The 19,946-nt window shown below is 43.1% G+C and overlaps 1 protein-coding gene across 4 annotated transcripts; it reads right to left on the bottom strand.

Annotated features, from left to right (window-relative positions):
• Positions 1–9,451: 9,451 nt before the first annotated feature.
• On the bottom strand, positions 9,452–19,772 carry LOC110532061 (lethal(3)malignant brain tumor-like protein 1). 4 transcript variants are annotated; one of them, XR_016483275.1, is made up of 23 exons: positions 19,643–19,768; positions 19,313–19,365; positions 18,707–18,866; positions 18,301–18,488; positions 18,068–18,191; positions 17,733–17,898; positions 17,339–17,474; positions 17,102–17,138; positions 16,899–16,990; positions 16,386–16,490; positions 16,035–16,170; positions 15,740–15,831; positions 15,480–15,631; positions 15,281–15,357; positions 15,081–15,166; positions 14,764–14,874; positions 14,275–14,389; positions 14,029–14,121; positions 13,695–13,895; positions 13,522–13,571; positions 13,186–13,343; positions 13,027–13,089; positions 9,452–10,326 (listed from the first exon to the last, which is right to left on the bottom strand). XR_016483275.1 is itself a non-coding variant. In XM_021615664.3 (23 exons), exons 3-23 carry the CDS (start codon positions 18,843–18,845, stop codon positions 10,192–10,194), a joined length of 2,463 nt encoding a protein of 820 aa, XP_021471339.1. In that variant the 5' UTR covers positions 18,846–18,866; positions 19,313–19,365; positions 19,643–19,772; the 3' UTR covers positions 9,452–10,191. The 4 variants fall into 4 exon arrangements, 3 of the variants coding, with proteins under 3 accessions (XP_021471339.1, XP_021471342.1, XP_090040419.1); XM_021615664.3 differs by having other exon boundaries at positions 14,029–14,128; positions 19,643–19,772; XM_021615667.3 differs by lacking the exon at positions 19,313–19,365 and having other exon boundaries at positions 14,029–14,128; positions 19,643–19,765.
• Between the last annotated feature and the right edge of the window lie 174 nt (positions 19,773–19,946).

The raw sequence follows: 19,946 nt of genomic DNA, 5'->3' as shown, positions 1-19,946 counted from the left end.
TTCGATATAGGCCGATAGTTTTTTATATTTTCTGGGTCAAGGTTTGGCATTTCAAGAGAGGCTTTAATACTGCCACTTTTAGTGAGTTTGGTACACATCTGGTGGATAGAGAGACGTTTATTATGGTCACCATAGGAGGGCCAAGCACAGGAAGCAGCTCTTTCAGTAGTTTAGTTGGAATAGGGTCCAGTATGCAGCTTGAAGGTTTTAGAGGCCATGATTATTTTCATCATTGTGTCAAGAGATATAGTACTAAAACACTTGAGTGTCTCTCTTGATCCTAGGTCCTGGCAGAGTTGTGCAGACTCAGGACAACTGAGCTTTGAAGGAATACGCAGATTTAAATCCGTCCGTAATTTGCTTTCTAATAATCATGATCGTTCATTAATTTATTACTGCTGAAGTGAAAGCCATCCTCACTTGGGGAATGCTGTTTTTTAGTTAGCTTTGCGACAGTATCAAAAATACATTTCGGATTGTTCTTATTTTCCTCAATTAAGTTGGAAAAATAGGATGATCGAGCAGCAGTAAGGGCTCTTCGATACTGCACGGTACTGTCTTTCCAAGCTAGTCGGAAGACTTCCAGTTTGGCGTGGCGCCATTTCCGTTCCAATTTTCTGGATGCTTGCTTCAGAGCTCGGGTATTTTCTGTATACCAGGGAGAAAATTTCTTATGAGAAATGTTTTTAGTTTTTAGGGGTGCAACTGCATCTAGGGTATTGCGTAAGGTTAAATTGAGTTCCTCAGTTAGGTGGTTAACTGATTTTTGTCCTCTGACGTCCTTGGGTAGGCAGAGGGAGTCTGGAAGGGCATCAAGGAATCTTTGTGTTGTCTGTGAATTTATAGCACAACTTTTGATGCTCCTTGTTTGGGGTCTGAACAGATTATTTGTTGCAATTGCAAACGTAATAAAATGGTGGTCCGATCGTCCAGGATTATGAAGAAAAACATTAAGATCCACAACATTTATTCCATGGGAAAAAACTATGTCCAGAGTATGACTGTGACAGTGAGTAGGTCCAGAGTCTTGTTGGACAAAACCCACTGATTGATGATGGCTCCGAAAGCCTTTTGGAATGGGTCTGTGGACTTTTCCATGTGAATATTAAAGTCACCAAAAATTAGAATATTATCTGCTATGACCACAAGGTCCGATAGGAATTCAGGGAACTCAATGAGGAACGCTGTAAATGGCCCAGGAGGCCTGTAAACAGTAGCAATAAAAAGTGATTGACTAGGCTGCATAGATTTCATGACGAGAAGCTCAAAAGATGAAAACTTCATTTTTTTTTTTTGTAAATTGAAATTTGCTATCGTAAATGTTAGCAACACCTCCGCCTTTGCGGGATGCACGGGGGATATGGTCACTAGTGTAACCAGGAGGTGAGGCCTCATTTAACACAGTAACTTCATCAGGCTTAAGCCATGTTTCAGTCAGGCCAATCACATCAAGATTAGGATCAGTGATTAGTTCATTGACTATAATTGCCTTTGAAGTAAGGGATCTAACATTAAGTAGCCCTATTTTGAGATGTGAGGTATCACGATCTCTTTCAATAATGACAGGAATGGAGGAGGTCTTTATCCTAGAGAGATTGCTAAGGCGAACACAGCCATGTTTAGTTTTGCCCAACCCAGGTTCGAGGCACAGACACGGTCTCAATGGGGATAGCTGAGCTGACTACACTGACTGTGCTAGTGGCAGACTCCACTATGCTGGCAGGCTGGCTAACAGCCTGCTGCCTGGCCTGCACCCTATTTCATTGTGGAGCTAGAGGAGTTAGAGCCCTGTCTATGTTGGTAGATAAGATGAGAGCACCCCCTCCAGCTAGGATGGAGTCCGTCACTCCTCAGCAGGCCAGGCTTGGTCCTGTTTGTGGGTGAGTCCCAGAAAGAGGGCCAATTATCTACAAATTGTATCTTTTGGGAGGGGCAGAAAACAGTTTTCAACCAGCGATTGAGTTGTGAGACTCTGCTGTAGAGCTCATCACTCCCCCTAACTGGGAGGGGGCCAGAGACAAATGTGTCTGTGTGGCAGTGGGGCAAGAAAACGTTTGTGGTTACAAAAGTATCCATTCATCACAAGACAAGGGTTTAGCTGTCCTAAAGTTAACTACATTTCCAAGAAGAAATCCTAAAATATTAATATTTCTTCTGAACTTTTTTCTTAGGAAAAACTTAAGAGGAATAGCAACTTTGCTTAACTTTCTTCTTAAATCTATAGTTAAGGACAAAATGGCAGTTAAGAAGAAATGTATTCTTATGAAAGTTTTGTGAATCCGGGCCCAGGTGACTAACTCATGATGCTGGATGACAGAATGCCAAGAATGTGCAAAGCTGTTATCAAGGCAAAGGGTGGCTACTTTGAAGAATCTCAAATGTAAAACATATTTTAATTTGTTTAACACTTTTTTGGTTCAAAATTGTGCTCTCTCCTCAAACAATAGCATGGTATTATTTCAATGTAATAACTACTGTAAATTGGAAAGTGCAGTTAGATTAACAAGAATTTAAGCTTTCTGCCAATATCAGATATGTCTATGTCCTGGGAAAGTTTCTTGTTACTTACAACCTCGTGCTTTTCGCATTAGCCTTCGTTAGCTCAACCGTCCCGTGGAAGGGACACCGATCCCGAAGGTTAACGGCAAGATAATGGCATTCATTGCCCTTAACAATCAACCATTCTCTGTCGTGGAGAATGTTGGCTTTCGCCGACTGGTCGAGCACCTCGAGCCCTGGTACACACTACCAAGTAGGCGCTGTTTTTCAGATGTTGCTTTTATGCTCTTTTGTGCAACCAGTATCTCTACTTGCGCATCATCATCTGCTCATTTATTACTCCGGTGTTAATCTGCTAAATTGTAATTATTCGCTGCTATGGCCTATTTATTGCCTACCTCCTCATGCCTTTTGCACACACTGTATATAGACTTTAATTATTTTCTACTGGGTCATTGACTTGTTTATTGTGTTATTGGCTTGTTGATTGTTTATTCCATGTGTAATTGTGTTGTTGTCTATGTCACACTGCTTTGCTTTATCTTGGCCAGGTCGCAGTTGTAAATAAGAACTTGTTCTCAACTAGCCTACCTGGTTAAATAAAGGTGAAATTAAATAAATAAATAAATGTTTGAGACTTGGAAAATCCCCAAGAACAAAGTACACGCTGTGCTACGTGATAATGCACGTAACATGACAAAGGCTTTGGAAGAATCTAGAGTCGTCAGTTTGCCATGCATGGCACACACTCTGCAACTGGCTATGAACGAAGGTGTTCTGGCCCAAAGCAGTATATCTGACACAGGTGGCAACAGGTAGGAAGTGAGTCATAGTGGGTCATTTTAAACACAAGGACAGACAGAGCTGAGACTTCACTGCTTGACATGTACGATTAAATCCTCTTTGAGAATGAAAAGACTGAACAAATGAACAACGAAACAGCACAGCAAGTAAGTGAAATAAATTGGTTTTGATTATGTTTTACTGGTAATGGGGACATACGTAAATGCCAACAAAATAACTTTTTGGTCAGTGTTTGTGTGTGTGTGTCTGTGTATCTGTGAGAGAGAGAGATGTGTTGTATTTTCATTTTCTGTTACTACATCGGCCAACATTTGACAATGTTGATCTATGCCTAAAGATCCTATGGAATGCAAGAATAATGCAATATGTTGTATTAAATGTACTAACCCCCCCTTTCCCATTATTTGCAGATACTTGGATACCTGACAGAACCTACCATTCCTAGGAATGAAAATGCACTCGGTTTCCCCATCCTAGCTAAAGCTGTGCACAAGTATATTGGTGCTCCTAGTGTGGACAGTGAGCGTATTTTCAGTGCAGCTTCACACATCGTAGACGAAAAAAGAAACAGATTCTCTTGTGACAAAGCCATGCAGATCCTCTTTGTGAAGAAAAATCTCCCCCAAATGTTAAAATTGTAAATGGGCAGTCATATTGTAACCCAGCCATCTAGAGTCACTGGATTTTGTTTTACTAATCCCTATGGCTTTTCTGTTATTCATGGCTGGTATAGGTCAAGATTTTAATTTAATTTAAAACAAAGCAGTTGTGTTCTTTTGTTTATTTTTTTTACATTTCCTAAATGAAAGATGAGATGATGTGTTGTAAATTTGCTCGCATTTTACCAGTCAAGTCAGTTGAGCACATTTGAAAAGTTTAAGTTGTGTCTTTTATAGCAGTTTGTGACAGCCTAGAGACAGTAAGTTCTTTCAAGCGGTTAAAGCTAAAATGACTAACTGCATTTTAGTTTAAACCAATATTTCTTTCCATGCATTTTTACGTTTCTCCATACAGTCAAGATTGGAAAGTAAGAAGAGCCACCAATCACTTAACCATCTTTGTAATGCGGGGCAGCTAAAATATTTGTGTCATGAATATCTGTTGTGCGATCAAATACGTTAATGGATGTGTAGTATTTCTCGTTTACAAGTTATTAAACATTCTGTTCCTAACTGAACAAATTAACATATGACACTTTGTTTAAACTTTTTAACTACTAGAATGCTAAAAAGGCAGCGAAAATGGTAAATATCGGTTATCGGTGTCGTTTCTTTTTGGCAAGGAAAATATCGGATATCGGTATTGGTCAAAAATTTCCTATTGGTGCATCCTTACCCACACCCCAAAGGACATCCAGCCAACATGACACAACTGAAGGAAGCATTGGAGTCAACATGGGCCAGCGTTCCTTTGGAACTTTTCGACACCTTGGAGAGTACATGCCTCGACGAACTGAGGCTGTTCTGAGGCGGAGGTGGAAGTCAATATTCAAAATCAAATCAAATTTTATTTGTCACATACAAATGGTTAGCAGATGTTAATGCGAGTGTAGCAAAATGCTTGTGTATTAGGAAGGTGTCCTTAATGTTTTGTACACTCAGTGTATGTGTCCCATGTCAAGCTGCTTCCAAGTTCGCTAAAACACCAGTATTATCCAGCCCATATAAACCTATAGGGTCCCATGCAGTAGGGTCCCACTAGCTGATCCTCAACACTGGAGCCCCCCAGGGGTGCGTACTCAGTCACCTCCTGTACTCCCTGTTTACCCACGACTGCATGGCCAGGCACGACTCCAACATCATCATTAAGCTTGCAGACGACACAACAGTGGTAGGCCTGATCACCGACAACGACGAGACAGCCTATAGGGAGGAGGTCAGAGACCTGGCTGGGTGGTGCCAGAATAACAACCTATCCCTCAACGTAACCAAGACTAAGGAGATGATTGTGGACTACAGGGAAAGGAGGACCGAGCATGCCCCCATTCTCATTGACAGGGCTATAGTGGAGCAGGTTGAGAGCTTTAAGTTCCTTGGTGTCCACATCATCAACAAACTAGAATGGTCCAAACACACCAAGACAGTCGTGAAGAGGGCATGACAAAGCCTATTCCCCATCAGGAAACTAAAAAGATTTGGTATGGGTCCTGAGATCCTCAAAAGGTTCTACAGCTGCAACATCGAGAGCATCCTGGTTGCATCACTGCCTAGTACGGCAACTGCTCAGCCTCCTACAGAGGGTAGTGCGTACGGCCCAGTACATCACTGAGGCTAAGCTGCCTGCCATCCAGGACATCTACACCAGGCGGTGTCAGAGGAAGGCCCTAAAAATGGTCAAAGACCCCAGCCACCCCAGTCATAGACTGTTCTCTCTACTACCGCATGGCAAGCGGTACCGGAGTGCAAAGTCTAGGACAAAAAGTATTCTCAACAGTTTTTACCCCCAAGCCATAAGACTCCTGAACAGGTAATCAAAAAGCTACCCGGACTATTTGCATTGTGTGTGTCCCCCTCAACCCCTCTTTTTACACTGCTTATTCTCTCTGTTTATCATATATGCATAGTCATTTTAACTATACATTCATGTACATACTACCTCAATCAGCCTGACTAACCGGTGTCTGTATGTAGCCTCGCTACTGTTGTTTTTATTTCTGTCCTTACCTATTATTCACCTAATACCTTTTTACACTGTTGGTTAGAGCCTGTAAGTAAGCCATTTTACTGTAAGGTCTACTACACCTGTTGTGCTCGGCGCACATGACAAATAAACTTTGATTTGATTTCTTGAAATAATCATTGATCCAAATATTGGCCTATTAAATAAAGGATGATAGGCAATAAAGAAATAATCACTGATCTGACATTACTTGGTTGGTAGTCGGGCATAATATCTCCTTTACTATCCTTCTATGTCTTCAAGGATGGGAGGAATGAAGGATTCATAGCTTATACCAAAACAAGGGTATCGTCTCCATTATAGGCTATTTGTCTCCGCTATTCCGCTAACATAGACTACCACTTGCTCACCTTAGAGGCAAGTGGCTAGACCTGTTGGCTGTTAAGTTATAATGGAACGTAAACGCAATCCGTGACTTACATTCACAAGATAATAAGCATAGGCCTATGAGACCACTTCATTGGAGTGTGGCCTAGATAAAACACCATGCCATTACGCACAAATTTGTAATTTAACCTTTTGTTTCTACATATAGGCTGCTAGCCTAGCTGTTACTCTCTAAAATATACTGTGCATGGTGTTGGCATAAGCAGGGGATTGTAGGGAATTCGAGGACCACCGTGACGGGGACTGATACACACAACTCCATGTCTCTTAGCAGTCTGACAACGCACCATGGCAGAATGATATTGCTTTGGAGATAACGTGTGTGTGTGACGCTTGTTTGAACGAGTGTGTTATACCCCCCCCCACACACACACACACACACCTGCATACACACACAACCCCCTATCTCTACTATGTATAGTCATGGCCAAAGGTTTTGAGAATGAAATAAATATTAATTTCCACAAAGTTTGCTGCTTCAGTGTCTTTAGATATTTTTGTCAGATGTTACTATGGAATACTGAAGTATAATTACAAGCATTTCACAAGTGTCAAAGGCTTTTATTGACAATTACATGAAGTTGATGTAAAATAGTCAATATTTGCAGTGTTGACCCTTGTTTTTCAAGACCTCTGCAATTCGCCCTGGTATGCTGTCAATTAACTTCTGGGCCAAATCCTGACTGATGGCAGCCCATTCTTGCATAATAAATGCTTGGAGTTTGTCAGAATTTGTGGGTTTTTGTTTGTCCAACCGCTTCTTGAGGATTGACCACAAGTTTCCTGGCCATGGACCCACAATATCAATGTTTTGTTCCCCGAGCCACTTAGTTATCACTTTTGCCTTATGGCAAGGTGCTCCATCATGCTGGAAAAGTCAGTGTTTGTCACCAAACTGTTCCTGGATGGTTGGGAGAATTTGCTTCGGAGGATGTGTTGGAACCATTCTTTATTCATGGCTGTGTTCTTAGGCATATTTGTGAGTGAGCCCACTCCCTTGGCTGAGAAGCAACCCCACACATGAATGGTCTCAGGATGCTTTACTGTTGGCATGACACAGGACTGATGGTAGCGCTCACCTTGTCTTCTCCGGACAAGCTTTTTTCCAGATGCCAAAAAAAATCAGAAAGGGGATTCATCAGAGAAAATTACTTAACTCCAGTCCTCAGCAGTACAATCCCTGTACCTTTTGCAGAATATCAGTCTGTTCTTGATGTTTTTCCTGGAGAGAAGTGGCTTATTTGCTGCCCTTCTTGACACCAGGCCATCCTCCAAAAGTCTTCGCCTCACTGTGCGTGCAGATGCACTCACACCTGCCTGCTGCCATTCCTGAGCAAGCTCTGTACTGGTGTTGTCCCGATCCTGCAGCTGAATCAACTTTAGGAGATGGTCCTGGCGCTTGCTGGACTTTCTTGGGCGCCCTGAAGCCTTCTTCACAACAATTGAACCGCTCTCCTTGACGTTCTTGATGATCCGATAAATGGTTGATTTAGATGCAATCTTACTGGCAGGAATATCCTTGCCTGTGAAGCCCTTTTTGTGCAAAGCAATGATGATGGCACGTGTTTCCTTGCATGAAACCATGTTTGACAGAGGAAGAACAATGATTCCAAGCACCATCCTCCTTTTGAAGCTTCCAGTCTGTTATTCAAACTCAATCAGCATGACAGAGAGATCTCCAGCCTTGTCCTCGTCAACACTCACACCTGTGTTAACGAGAGAATCACTGACATGATGTCAGCTGGTCCTTTTGTGGCAAGGCTGAAATGCAGTGGAAATGTTTTTGGGGGATTCAGTTCATTTGCATGGCAAAGAGGGACTTTGCAATTAATTGCAATTCATCTGATCACTCTTCCTAACATTCTGGAGTATATGCAAATTGCAATCATACAAACTGAGGCAGCAGACTTTGTGAAAATTAATATTTGTGTCATTCTCAAAACTTTTGGCCACGACTGTATAACAACACGGACTTGGATGAAATATCTCATCCGAGTCCGTGTGGTAAATCCTAAAAAGAATATGTGGCATAACCTCTTCCTAATAGGCCTACTTATCATAATATAGTCATTATGTGCTAAAAGAGAAAGGATTTACTTCTTACTAAAGCTAGTTCTAAAGTATATTTTCACCAGGTCATCTAACAGCAGGCATTTCAATTGTGGATCGAACAGCAACAGGGAGCCAAGGAGACATGCAGTTAACCAAATCCCCTACTTAAATCTTGAAATATAACTGAGACTTTATTCTCAAAATAATTTCTACTTTATTTTCAAAATATTGCCACTTTATTCTAGAAATATTGCAACTTTTTTTGCCACCCAAAACCCACCTGTACCGTAGATATGACAGCAGATACTGCGTGGTTCTGATTCAAACCGCTCATCACTAGTCCGAACCGTTTGGGCTACAAACTAATATGACCCCACCATAGAAAGGGGGGACTCTCATGAGCAAGATGGTGTTCTCCTTGTCACGGGTCTCATCTGACGGTAACATATACAAATGAATGGAAGTATGGAGGTAGTTTTGTGCCAACAAACAAGGCCTTAAATATGTGTCCAAAAAAAGTTCCCGAACTTTCTAATATCTCCTATGTAGATATTGGACAGACACTTCAAAACCTTATTCCTGATGATACATTTTTTGACGGGCTTTTTTTGCCATTTATGAATGTGTTATTCAATGTGTTTTATGACTTTATAAACATTTTATAGCAGGCGCCAGCAGATTCTTTAGATCTGCAGGGCGGAAAAAATGTAATTGTATCATATTAAACTGTACATTATTAAAAAACGTTTGTATCATAAGTAGCCTATCGTGATGTTTTGATACCATGACATTACCTGGTATACCATGCAACATTAAGTCAGTGTATGGCTCAGTTGGTAGAGCATGGTGCTTACACTGCCAGGGTTGTGGGTTTGATTCCTGGGGCCATCCATAGGTAAAATGATACCTGCACATTGATACCAATGGTTCATACCTTCCTTTTCACAAGCACAATACGTTTTATAATGATCAAGTATTTTGAATTCAATTACCTTCATCATCACCAGTCAACTGACGTCAAGACAAGTAAGAGATTGAACTGGACATTTATTTGTTCATATGGAATGAATGATTTTGACCCAAGCATATCTTGACACAGTTTGCCCACCAGAGAGAAATATAGTTCTAAGAATCCTGAAGCCCTTGTAACATTCTATTTAAATACAGTGTATAAGCCGACATAAAAAATAAAACCGACATAAAACAATAAATCCCCAGATATCTTGATTATATCCTTTTTGAAATGTTCCAAACTTAAGTTCATATTTTGAAACATTATTTTGACTTTGTCACATAAGATTTGTAAGTGCTTGAGAAACTTGAACCCGTTTCTGGTATTCAAAACGGACCATTTGCTCTATCTAGTGACCAACTATAAGAACAGCAGCATAAAATCACCCTGGATTTCAAATCTGGGGGAAAATAATGGCAATAAAATATCCCCATTTTTTATCTAACTAAATCCCACATAAATAATTCCATATATTTTGCATAAATCAAAATAAGTATATCTTTCGACGCTCCTTACACTTTCCGGTAAGAATCCGTCTGATTTGACTCCTGTTATTGCATGAGCAGTGAAGCAACCGTACAGAAAACCTCAATTAGACGTTTTCCCTGTTTTCTTCATCTCTTTCCCCCACTAACCCCCCTCTACTGTTCTCTCTCTCTCTGATGGGTACTGAACACCAAACACATAACGGGTAGGATTCTGGATGAATTTGGCACATGATGACTGGTCACTGAATCTCTGGCCGAGTGGGGGCGGGATCACTTGAGGCCTTCGTCAGTACTCTTGAACATTAAAATGGCGTTGGAGATTTTGAGGGCGGGACCGAGCTTGATGCTCATGATTTTGACGATGTCCGTCTGTTTCAGTAATAGAAAGGCCTCCCCGTCAATCATCTGAGAAGAAATATACAAGAAGCAGGTATATAAAAAATGTAATCATACAAACGAAAAAACAACATAATACAACTTAAATTGCAAGACCGGCTCTAGCCTTTTGGGGGCCCTAAGCGATATTTGGTTGGGGGCCCCCCCACCTCGCACATTTTTTTGTGTGGCCCCCCTCTTGATGGTGGAGAGAAAATGTAAAAGTTAATTTCCTGCAATTCTGCCATGGGGCGTAGAGAAAATGTTGCAGTTTTAAAGCTAATTTCCTGCAATTCTACACCTTTTATAATGACTTATGCCATATTAATATGATATCTGAGTGAAAATGACAAAATCAATCTCTGCACCCTGGAGGTCAGGGATCCTGGGAATGAGCCGGTCGATATTCGGCCATGATTATTACCAGTTTAGATAGCTGGCTAGACTAACTACCAATCTAAAAATTGTTAGCTGACTTGGCTAATTGAGTGACTGTGAGTGACTGACATAACAAGAGAAAAACTGCTGTTGCACAACCAAACAATGTACCTGGTGTATTCTACTATTCTTACTCTCAATAGTAAATTGGGACCCAGAGTTCCTAAAAAAACTAAACGCTTACCGCTTGTGCCTGGAACCGGCCCTGCTTAAATGACTTAACTTAGTTGTTTTCAATGTGCTCCAGTTTGTTTCAATACTTCAAACTTAAAAGGGTAGTGCAGTCAAAAAAGTAATTTCCTGTGTTTTATACACTGCTCAAAAAAATAAAGGGAGCACTTAAACAACACAATATAACTCCAAGTCAATCACACTTCTGTGAAATCAAACTGTCCACTTAGGAAGCAACACTGATTGACAATAAATGTCACATGCTGTTGTGCAAATGGAATAGACAACAGGTGGAAATTATAGGCAATTAGCAAGACACCCCCAATAAAGGAGTGGTTCTGCAGGTGGTGACCACAGACCACTTCTCAGTTCCTATGCTTCCTGGCTGATGTTTTGGTCACTTTTGAATTCTGGCGGTGCTTTCACTCTAGTGGTAGCATGAGACGGAGTCTACAACACACACAAGTGGCTCAGGTAGTGCAGCTCATCCAGGATAGCATATCAATGCGAGCTGTGGCAAGAAGGTTTGCTGTGTCTGTCAGCATAGTGTCCAGAGCATGGAGGCGCTACCAGGAGACAGGCCAGTACATCAGGAGATGTGGAGGACGCCGTAGGAGGGCAACAACCCAGCAGCGGGACCGCTACCTCCGCCTTTGTGCAAGGAGGAGCAGGAGGAGCACTGCCAGAGCCCTGCAAAATGACCTCCAGCAGGCCACAAATGTGCATGCGTCTGCTCAAACGGTCAGAAATAGACTCCATGAGGGTGGTATGAGGGCCTGACGTCCACAGGTGGGGGTTGTGCTTACAGCCCAACACCGTGCAGGACGTTTGGCATTTGCCAGAGAACACCAAGATTGGCAAATTCGCCACTGGCGCCCTGTGCTCTTCACAGATGAAAGCAGGTTCACACTGAGCACATGTGACAGACGTGACAGAGTCTGGAGACGCCGTGGAGAACGTTCTGCTGCCTGCAACATCCTCCAGCATGACCGGTTTGGCAGTGGGTCAGTCATGGTGTGGGGTGGCATTTCTTTGAGGGGCCGCACAGCCCTCCATGTGCTCACCAGAGGTAGCATGACTGCCATTAGGTACCGAGATGAGATCCTCAGACCCCTTGTGAGACCATATGCTGGTGCGGTTGGCCCTGGGTTCCTCCTAACGCAAGACAATGCTAGACCTCATGTGGCTGGAGTGTGTCAGCAGTTCCTGCAAGAGGAAGGCATTGATGCTATGGACTGGCCCGCCCGTTCCCCAGACCTGAATCCAATTGAGCACATCTGGGACATCATGTCTCCACCAACGCCACGTTTCACCACAGACTGTCCAGGAGTTGGCGGATGCTTTAGTCCAGGTCTGGGAGGAGATCCCTCAGGAGACCATCCGCCACCTCATCAGGAGCATGCCCAGGCGTTGTAGGGAGATCATACAGGCACGTGGAGGCCACACACATTACTGAGCCTCATTTTGACTTGTTTTAAGGACATTACATCAAAGTTGGATCAGCCTGTAGTGTGGTTTTCCCACTTTAATTTTGAGTGTGACTCCAAATCCAGACCTCCATGGGTTAATACATTTGATTTCCATTGATAATTTTTGTGTGATTTTGTTGTCAGCACATTCAACTATGTAAAGAAAAAAGTATTTAATAAGAATATTTCATTCATTCATATCTAGGATGTGTTATTTTAGGGTTCCCTTTATTTTTTTGAGCAGTGTATATATTTCCACACTATGAGGTTGGAATAATACTTTGAAATTGTGAAAATGATGATAAAGCACTTGTTTGGCAGAGTGGGTTTTTTGGACCGCCTAGTGACATCACCAGGCGATATAAGTTGATAGACTAATAACAAAGAGAGTTTGCCCTCCTCTCTGCCAATAACAGCTAGTTTTCTGGTTACACATCCCTCCCATTAGGCTCCTCCAAGTAGGCCCCTCTGACAGTCCTAGAAAAATTATTGCTTGAGAAATGGTATTTGTCTAAGAAGCTATTTTGGTTTCTTTTTGACCATTTTAATTGAAAACAAGCACAGTAAGGTACTTATAATTCTTATCCAGATAGGATTTGATATTGAGATAAAAACAGCTGCTTAGACTTTTAACTTATCAATTAACACTCACTTCCTCTTTGAAGACACAGGCTTGCTCTTCACAACCGGTCAGATTCTGGACAAATCCAAAGACCTGTTGCACAGAACACGAAGAAGAGTGACTGATAGTACTCTGCTCCACCTTTTGTCGCAGCCAAAGATAAATAGGGCTGAGTAGTATAGCTCTCACCTCCTCCACAGTCCACGCTGCCACCTGTGTAGCGCTGATGCCCTGGACGCCAGGCAGCAGTTTGCAGTGTTGCTCCCAGCACAGAGACAGGGTTCGGTCCGGGTGGGCTGACAAAGCAGACATGAACAGAGACGGGCACATACCCTCTGTGGCCATCGCTGCAACACAGGAAAATGCACGCACATATTAATGCATGTACACATATGGTACCTACACAAACACACAGAATACTGTATGGATGCAGTAAACTCGTAGCTGCCATAGAGAATCAGAGTGCGGACATAGACATAAATAGATATATGTACTGTGTACAAAGCTTAAAGCTGTGAGACTCACTCTGGTATGTTCTCTGCTGGATTTTTCTGTACTTAGGGGGACGGCCAATCCTGACAATAGAGAACGAGAGACACTGGTGAGACGGGGAGCTACAGCGGCAGATCAATACACCACTATGACTCCTGAGTCTGACGTCATACAACAGCCTTAGCCACTGTTGACATGAGGCTTACCTGCCATGGTACCGGGACTTTTTGGTCCTTTGGCCAAAGACTAAGATGCTCCGCTTTGCTCCGCTCCCCTCTGTATCTGATAGGTCGGTCTTGAGTCTGCCCTGGTTTCGCTCAGCCAGTGGGCAGCCTGACAGACAGTGATGTGCGGTGAACCGCCCAGTCACATGACCCGAGCCATCACATCCGGGTGTCGGACACTTCCTGTTTCAAACAGTAGAGTTGACTCCATTATAACATCAATATAACATAATCATAGCATTGGTATGGAACACATATCCACTTCCATTTATTGCTTCATAGGCGATTCAAATACCTATTTCTGGGGGTTACTGACCTGTGATGGAAGCTGTACTTGGTGGATCTGGAGTGGCTGATTCCTTTGCAAGGCATGGAGGAGAAACTGGACTGGCCTGTGGTTGCAGGTTTCCTGGGGCCTTATAAAAAAAACACACACACGCACCCAAGCACAAGCACACACGCACACAAGCCAAACAGAACATGTAAGCACTCAAATCAGGGTGAAGTAGAGTCAGTGAAGTATGGTAGCTGTTACCAAGGTGTTGGGTTTTGTTTGACTCACCGGGGGGCACTTTTAGCGGGTGACCCGTACTCTCACACCAGCCGACCGGGTGGATGTCAGGGTGGTCCGAGTCCATCCAATCATCATACATATGACTCCAGCCATCAAAATGGACCTGTGGGAGTATGGTATATTTAGGCAATAAGGCCCGAGGGGGTGAGGTATATGGCCAATATACCACGGCTAAGGGCTGTTCTTAGGCAAGACGCAAAGCGGAGTGCCTGGACACAGCCCTTAGCCGTGGTATATTGGCCATATACCACAAACCCCAGAGGTGCCTTATTGCTATTATAAACTGGTTACCAATGTAATTAGAGCAGGAAAAACAAATGTTTTGTCATACCCGTGGTATACGGTCTGATATACCATGGCTGACAGCCAATCAGCATTCAGGGTTCAAACCACCCAGTTTATAATATGGCATAGTTATGGGAGTATAGTAGTGGTACTGGCACATACAACCATGAGACATGCACACTGCTGGTTGACCTTAATGCGGTGTGTGTCGACCTCCTCCACTGTGGCCACCCGAATCAGGCCGGGGCTCCTTTTGTCTACTGCCTCCAGCTTCATCTGAGCCTGGAAGCCATGAGCAGGACGCTGCGGAGGGGAGGGTCACATCGTCATCACACAACGGCACTTAACACCTGACCTCAAATCAGTCCCTATGGTTAATCTCAAAACAGTCATTATGTTCACAACTCCACTTAGGCCAACACAAAAGGATTCAAGTCTAAAATCAATGTCTAAAATGACAGTAGTGTATGGTGGTTTTCATTGCAACAAATCCTCAGTGATGTACTCACTACTTTAAAGGCCTCAGCAGACACCGCGGTAGAGCCAGTCTCGTCCAGGTACCTTGGCCAGGAGAACCTGCCTGGGTCTGGGTAACCTGGCAGGACAGACAGGGCACATGGGATCCAGTTCAAAGGTGTGTGTGAAATGCCACCGTATTCCCTATCGTTTACTTAGAACTATATTCATTTCTTACAACTTTGTCAGTCACCTTGAGGTGGCGTGAGGGGGAGGCTCCTCTCTTGGCACCAGCCAATAGGATGGATGTATGGACTGCTGGTGTCACACCTGGATGGGGATTCAACATCGACTAATCAGATTAGAATTTAAGTCATGGCCAAACGGCTACTAAAACAGCACAGTTGATGATTTAGAGAAGTCGTGAAAAAAAACATGAAAAATGGCCTCACCAGTAGTCATACGTGTCATCCCAGTTATCAAAGTGAACCAGGAAGCGGTCGTCCACCACGTCGGTCACGGTCGCCACGCAGATGAGAGAGGGGTTCATGCGATCGACAGCCTCCAGCTTCATGCCCACCTCGAAATCACCCTCCGTATCAGTCTGACCAGTGGGCCACCAACACAAACACACCAAATTAGCTGCTTACAGTTCATTACTTCAGGTAGATGCAGGCCACTGATTGGGGATAAGAGTCGTGCTTAGACTTACTCTTCCAGGGCTGGCAAACACCTCTTTGGGGGCAACTTGGGCTTTACTCATCCTCAGGTAGCTGGCCCAGGAGAACTCCTCCTCTTTGCAGCCTGTGGCACACACAGACACAAACATGTGACATGGACATGTCCCTGGACCACTACTCTAATAAGGGAAATCTCATGAATGACTTTATGACTCAGATCCTTAGGTGCTTGGGCAAATGATCTGCGCCATAATCAAAATGTGAAAAGGAAACTAATCGAGTCCAAATTGCAGCCCAACCACAAACCAAAGCCTAGTATACTCTGACCTTTGGGGGTGTACAGTTTGTGTCCAGTGCCCTCACACCATCCCGCCGGGTGGATGTCGGGGCAATTGGCATTTACCCAGAAGTCATGACAGTCTGAGTAGCCGTCAAAATGGAGACGCAGCCTGTAGCCACAAATCTACAAACAGGACAAGACAGACAGAAGTCAAACCGTGTCTCCCCAAATCTCTCTCTCCATGTCTTTCCCTCAGTTATGTGGATCCGTCTCTCTAATCAGTGTGTACAGTCAGGGTGTATAGTGTGTATGAAACAAAACAGTCAGGACAGGGAGAGAGGTAGAAGCAAACCTCAAAGAGCATGCGACTGTAGGTTGAGCAGCGCTGCACACAGTACCTCAGCCACAGTCAGAACAAAGTACATGGAGGGGTGCTGCGGGTCGATGCCCTCTAACTTCATGCCCTGGCGGAAGCTGCTTTTGCACTGTGGGACCCGCTGAGACTGAAAATACAGGGGGTTATAGTGAGAAAAGCCATAGACACATTCATGCACGCACACTCACAATTTAATTTGCAAAGACTGTTAACTTTTGTCCTCTAATTTACAAGGGCTGTGACAATACCAGTATTGCAATTGTTTTTCCATGGCAAAAATGAAAACCCAAAGCAGACCAAACTCTTTGTCCCTTTATAAACCTGCAGTATGTAAAATATTGTGTGCTATAAATAAATAAATGTGACTCTGGATGGCAACATAATGATGTTTGTTTCCAACATTAGCACTATTTTCCTAAAGAAGTTAAGTCCGCTTCGTATTTTGTTTCCTTGCTACGATACTAACGAGTGTCGCAATACTGGTATTGTCCTGGCCCTATCATTTAGTATGTATCGAAAGTTAGTAAAAACCAACCTTTTGAAAGAGTTTGGCTGGAGCTGCCACTGATTTGGTCTCCTCCAGATAATGTCCCCACGTCCACAGCTCCATTTTAACTTCACCAGTACCTGTTGTACACAGACAGAAAACACAACACAATGCATATTAGAAATCTGATACGACAGAAACGTGACTTGAATATATGGTTCAAATGGGTTTACATTTTTGCTGATTCTCACCCGCTCTGTTGTGTCCGCTTTCTGTCTTCAAATAATCCTAGAACCACGAATACAACACATGGATTTACTGCAACAAAGAGATAGTACCTACAGCATGAATAGTATTGAACAAAATAATTGATTGATGCATTTGGCCATCACATGCACGTGAGGTCATTTACTTATTACAACAACAAAAAATACTACTAAATTGCGAATGCTTTATGTGGGATAGAGTGACACTTGAGCCTTTCCCACCATGCCATCCAGCTCAGACTCTTCCTCCGATGGACTCAGGTAGTCCTTCCTCTTCCTCTTCTTCATGGGTTTCAGCAGCTCAGGGTCCAGAGACGCTACCCTGCCCCCGGGAATCTTCTCGGCACCTCCCACCCTACTAAGGAACAGATAAGAGAACAGTTGAGTCCACCACACAAAGCTTCGCCTTAGGCTACCTATGACCTACGTTACATCTTCTGCATGGTGGTTAATATCTTGTAGTTTGTTTGTTTTGTGTCTGACCATCCACTGAATGCGTATGATACATCCTTGATTTTCATTTAGCATAAAAGGCTACGATAAAATGCTTTTTATGGTAAAAAAAAAAATTCAGACATGAATTTGATGTGGATAGGCTTCACGCTTCAGTACTTACTTGTCAGTCATGGGTTCCCTGCGTAGTTGCTCCGGGTAGGTTCTCTGTGCCACTGGATAACAGCTCTCCTGTTGGCCTGTCCCTCCCTGGGTCTTAGGCACAGTCTTGATGGGCCTCTCCTGATCCACAGCCACACCACCCACAGTGCTGAGAGGACGCGCCACATCTACAATGGAGGCATTATGTCAGGTTTGGATTAGGAAAGGACTGCATACAGGGTTGCAAATTGTTTTTGAGGATATGTTTGAGCATGCTAGTTCATTTCCATTACAATTTAGTTAAGAGACTGTTAAGCTGCAGACAACACGCAGTATGACTAATTTTCAGTAGCCTACCTGTTTTGTTCATTGGCCTGTTTTCGGAGTCAGGTATTTTTCCAGACACCACTACTATTGGTTCAGCGCTGGTGATATTCCCTTGGCTGATCATCTCCAGTGTTCCACAGTCACTCACACAGAACTGGAAAAGAAACATATTTCAACAACTTGCCCACATGGCACGTCTTTACTCCAACAATGCTTACTATTAGAGAACCCTATGTTTCTAATAAAATACGATGGTCGTTCACCTTTAGGTTGCTGCTGGGTAAGATGGCCATCCCTTCTTTCCACTCCAGCACATGGACGATACTACAGGTCCCCCCAACCTGGGGGGCTAGAGTGGGGGTCTCCACCTGTCCAGCTATGGCTCCATTACCTGTCTCAGCAACACCCAGAGAGACCTCCACCTTCTGGGTACTAGGAGCAGGGGCTGGGGCTTGGGAGAGAAGAAGCAGGCTTCTGAGTTCTGAGTGAATGTGAAGATATGATGTAGCTACGTGAGACTAGTAGGAGGGTAGTATGTGCCCCTTCTGGGTTGTCAACATTTAGAACTTTGTGCAGCATATCTGAGTTGAAAAATGTTCAGGGTGTAATTCATAGCAGTACCCTATTGAGTGTCATAGTTCCAGAAGTGTCATTGTGGCCAAATCTTACCTGGCAGGATGAGTGCTGTGGTGGTCTGTGGGCGTGTCTTCTTCGACAGGCTGTCATTGGAGAGGGAATCACTGGAGTCAGTCAGGGGAGTAGGATCTGCTTTTTTGGCTGAAAAATCCAGCTCAACTTTGGCACTCATCGCAGACCTCACTTACTGCCTCTGAAAATAGATCATAACAATTTCACATATTTCTTAGGATTATAGTGACAGGGTGAGGTAACAATGGAATTCAGTGGAAAGGGGCCTGAATGTCAGAAGGGTTACAGGCTTCACATGTATTCCCCATATTATCCATCCCCTGCACCCACAGTATTATGTTCTCTGTTACTATTAAACATCAGAATATAGGGGACAATTCCCTATATGCTGCCATTTTTCAAATTTTAAGAATAAAAAATGTGGTGTGGGGCATTTTTAAGAAACCTTCCCAATTTTATGAATCACTTTTAGTATCACTTCACAGCATTGGAGATAAAAGTACATTCAGATTAAGGTTTATTTAAAAACAATTTGTTTTTAGGACATTTCTGTCGATGCTTTTTGACAACGCTGCTCTTAGAATAGCAAGGGAAAGTAGACAAAGCAAAATCGATATATTAATTTACCAAAAACACAGCAATTCCGCTGTAAAATGGCGGAAGATCATAAATCCTTGAAGCTATGAGAGAAAAAAAACAGTAACTCAGAATTTGTGAAAATGTACAAAGCAACCAATCCTGGCAAAATGTCTAATTAACGGCATCGCTTTATGACATGCAGCGACAACAATAATACAATCCCGTTTATGTTGCGGACCGTTAGCCCGTTATAGGTTTGCTGAGAACTATCAAATATGACAGAATATATTGAATAAAATTTGCGATAAGAAATAGCTTTATGGCTAATTATATGCATGCTGGATACCAACCACAATAAAATGACAATTGACATCTTACCATCTGCAAGTTATAACTTCCAAGATTCTGGACCGCCCTATTGTATGCATGTCAAAGCATTATAAATGTTTATCAGCTGATCAATTTGAAAAATGAAATGACTCAATTTCGCTTACCAGAGGTTCCTCTTGCGGATCAGAATTGTACGCATGCGCAGACCCATGTTCATTTAATCATAAGAATGTATAGCGCCAACTCAATGACAGCACCAAAATGTTTCGGGAATTATTTCGTCACAATTTCCCTACCACCGCTTTTCACATAAATACAATTTAGTATAGGAACACTGTACACCATTTCACCG

This window comes from Oncorhynchus mykiss, chromosome 9 (assembly GCF_057628025.1).
Source record: "Oncorhynchus mykiss isolate SJ-2025 chromosome 9, ASM5762802v1, whole genome shotgun sequence".
NCBI lineage: Eukaryota > Metazoa > Chordata > Actinopteri > Salmoniformes > Salmonidae > Oncorhynchus > Oncorhynchus mykiss.
This window is presented reverse-complemented; position numbering and strand designations above follow the sequence as displayed.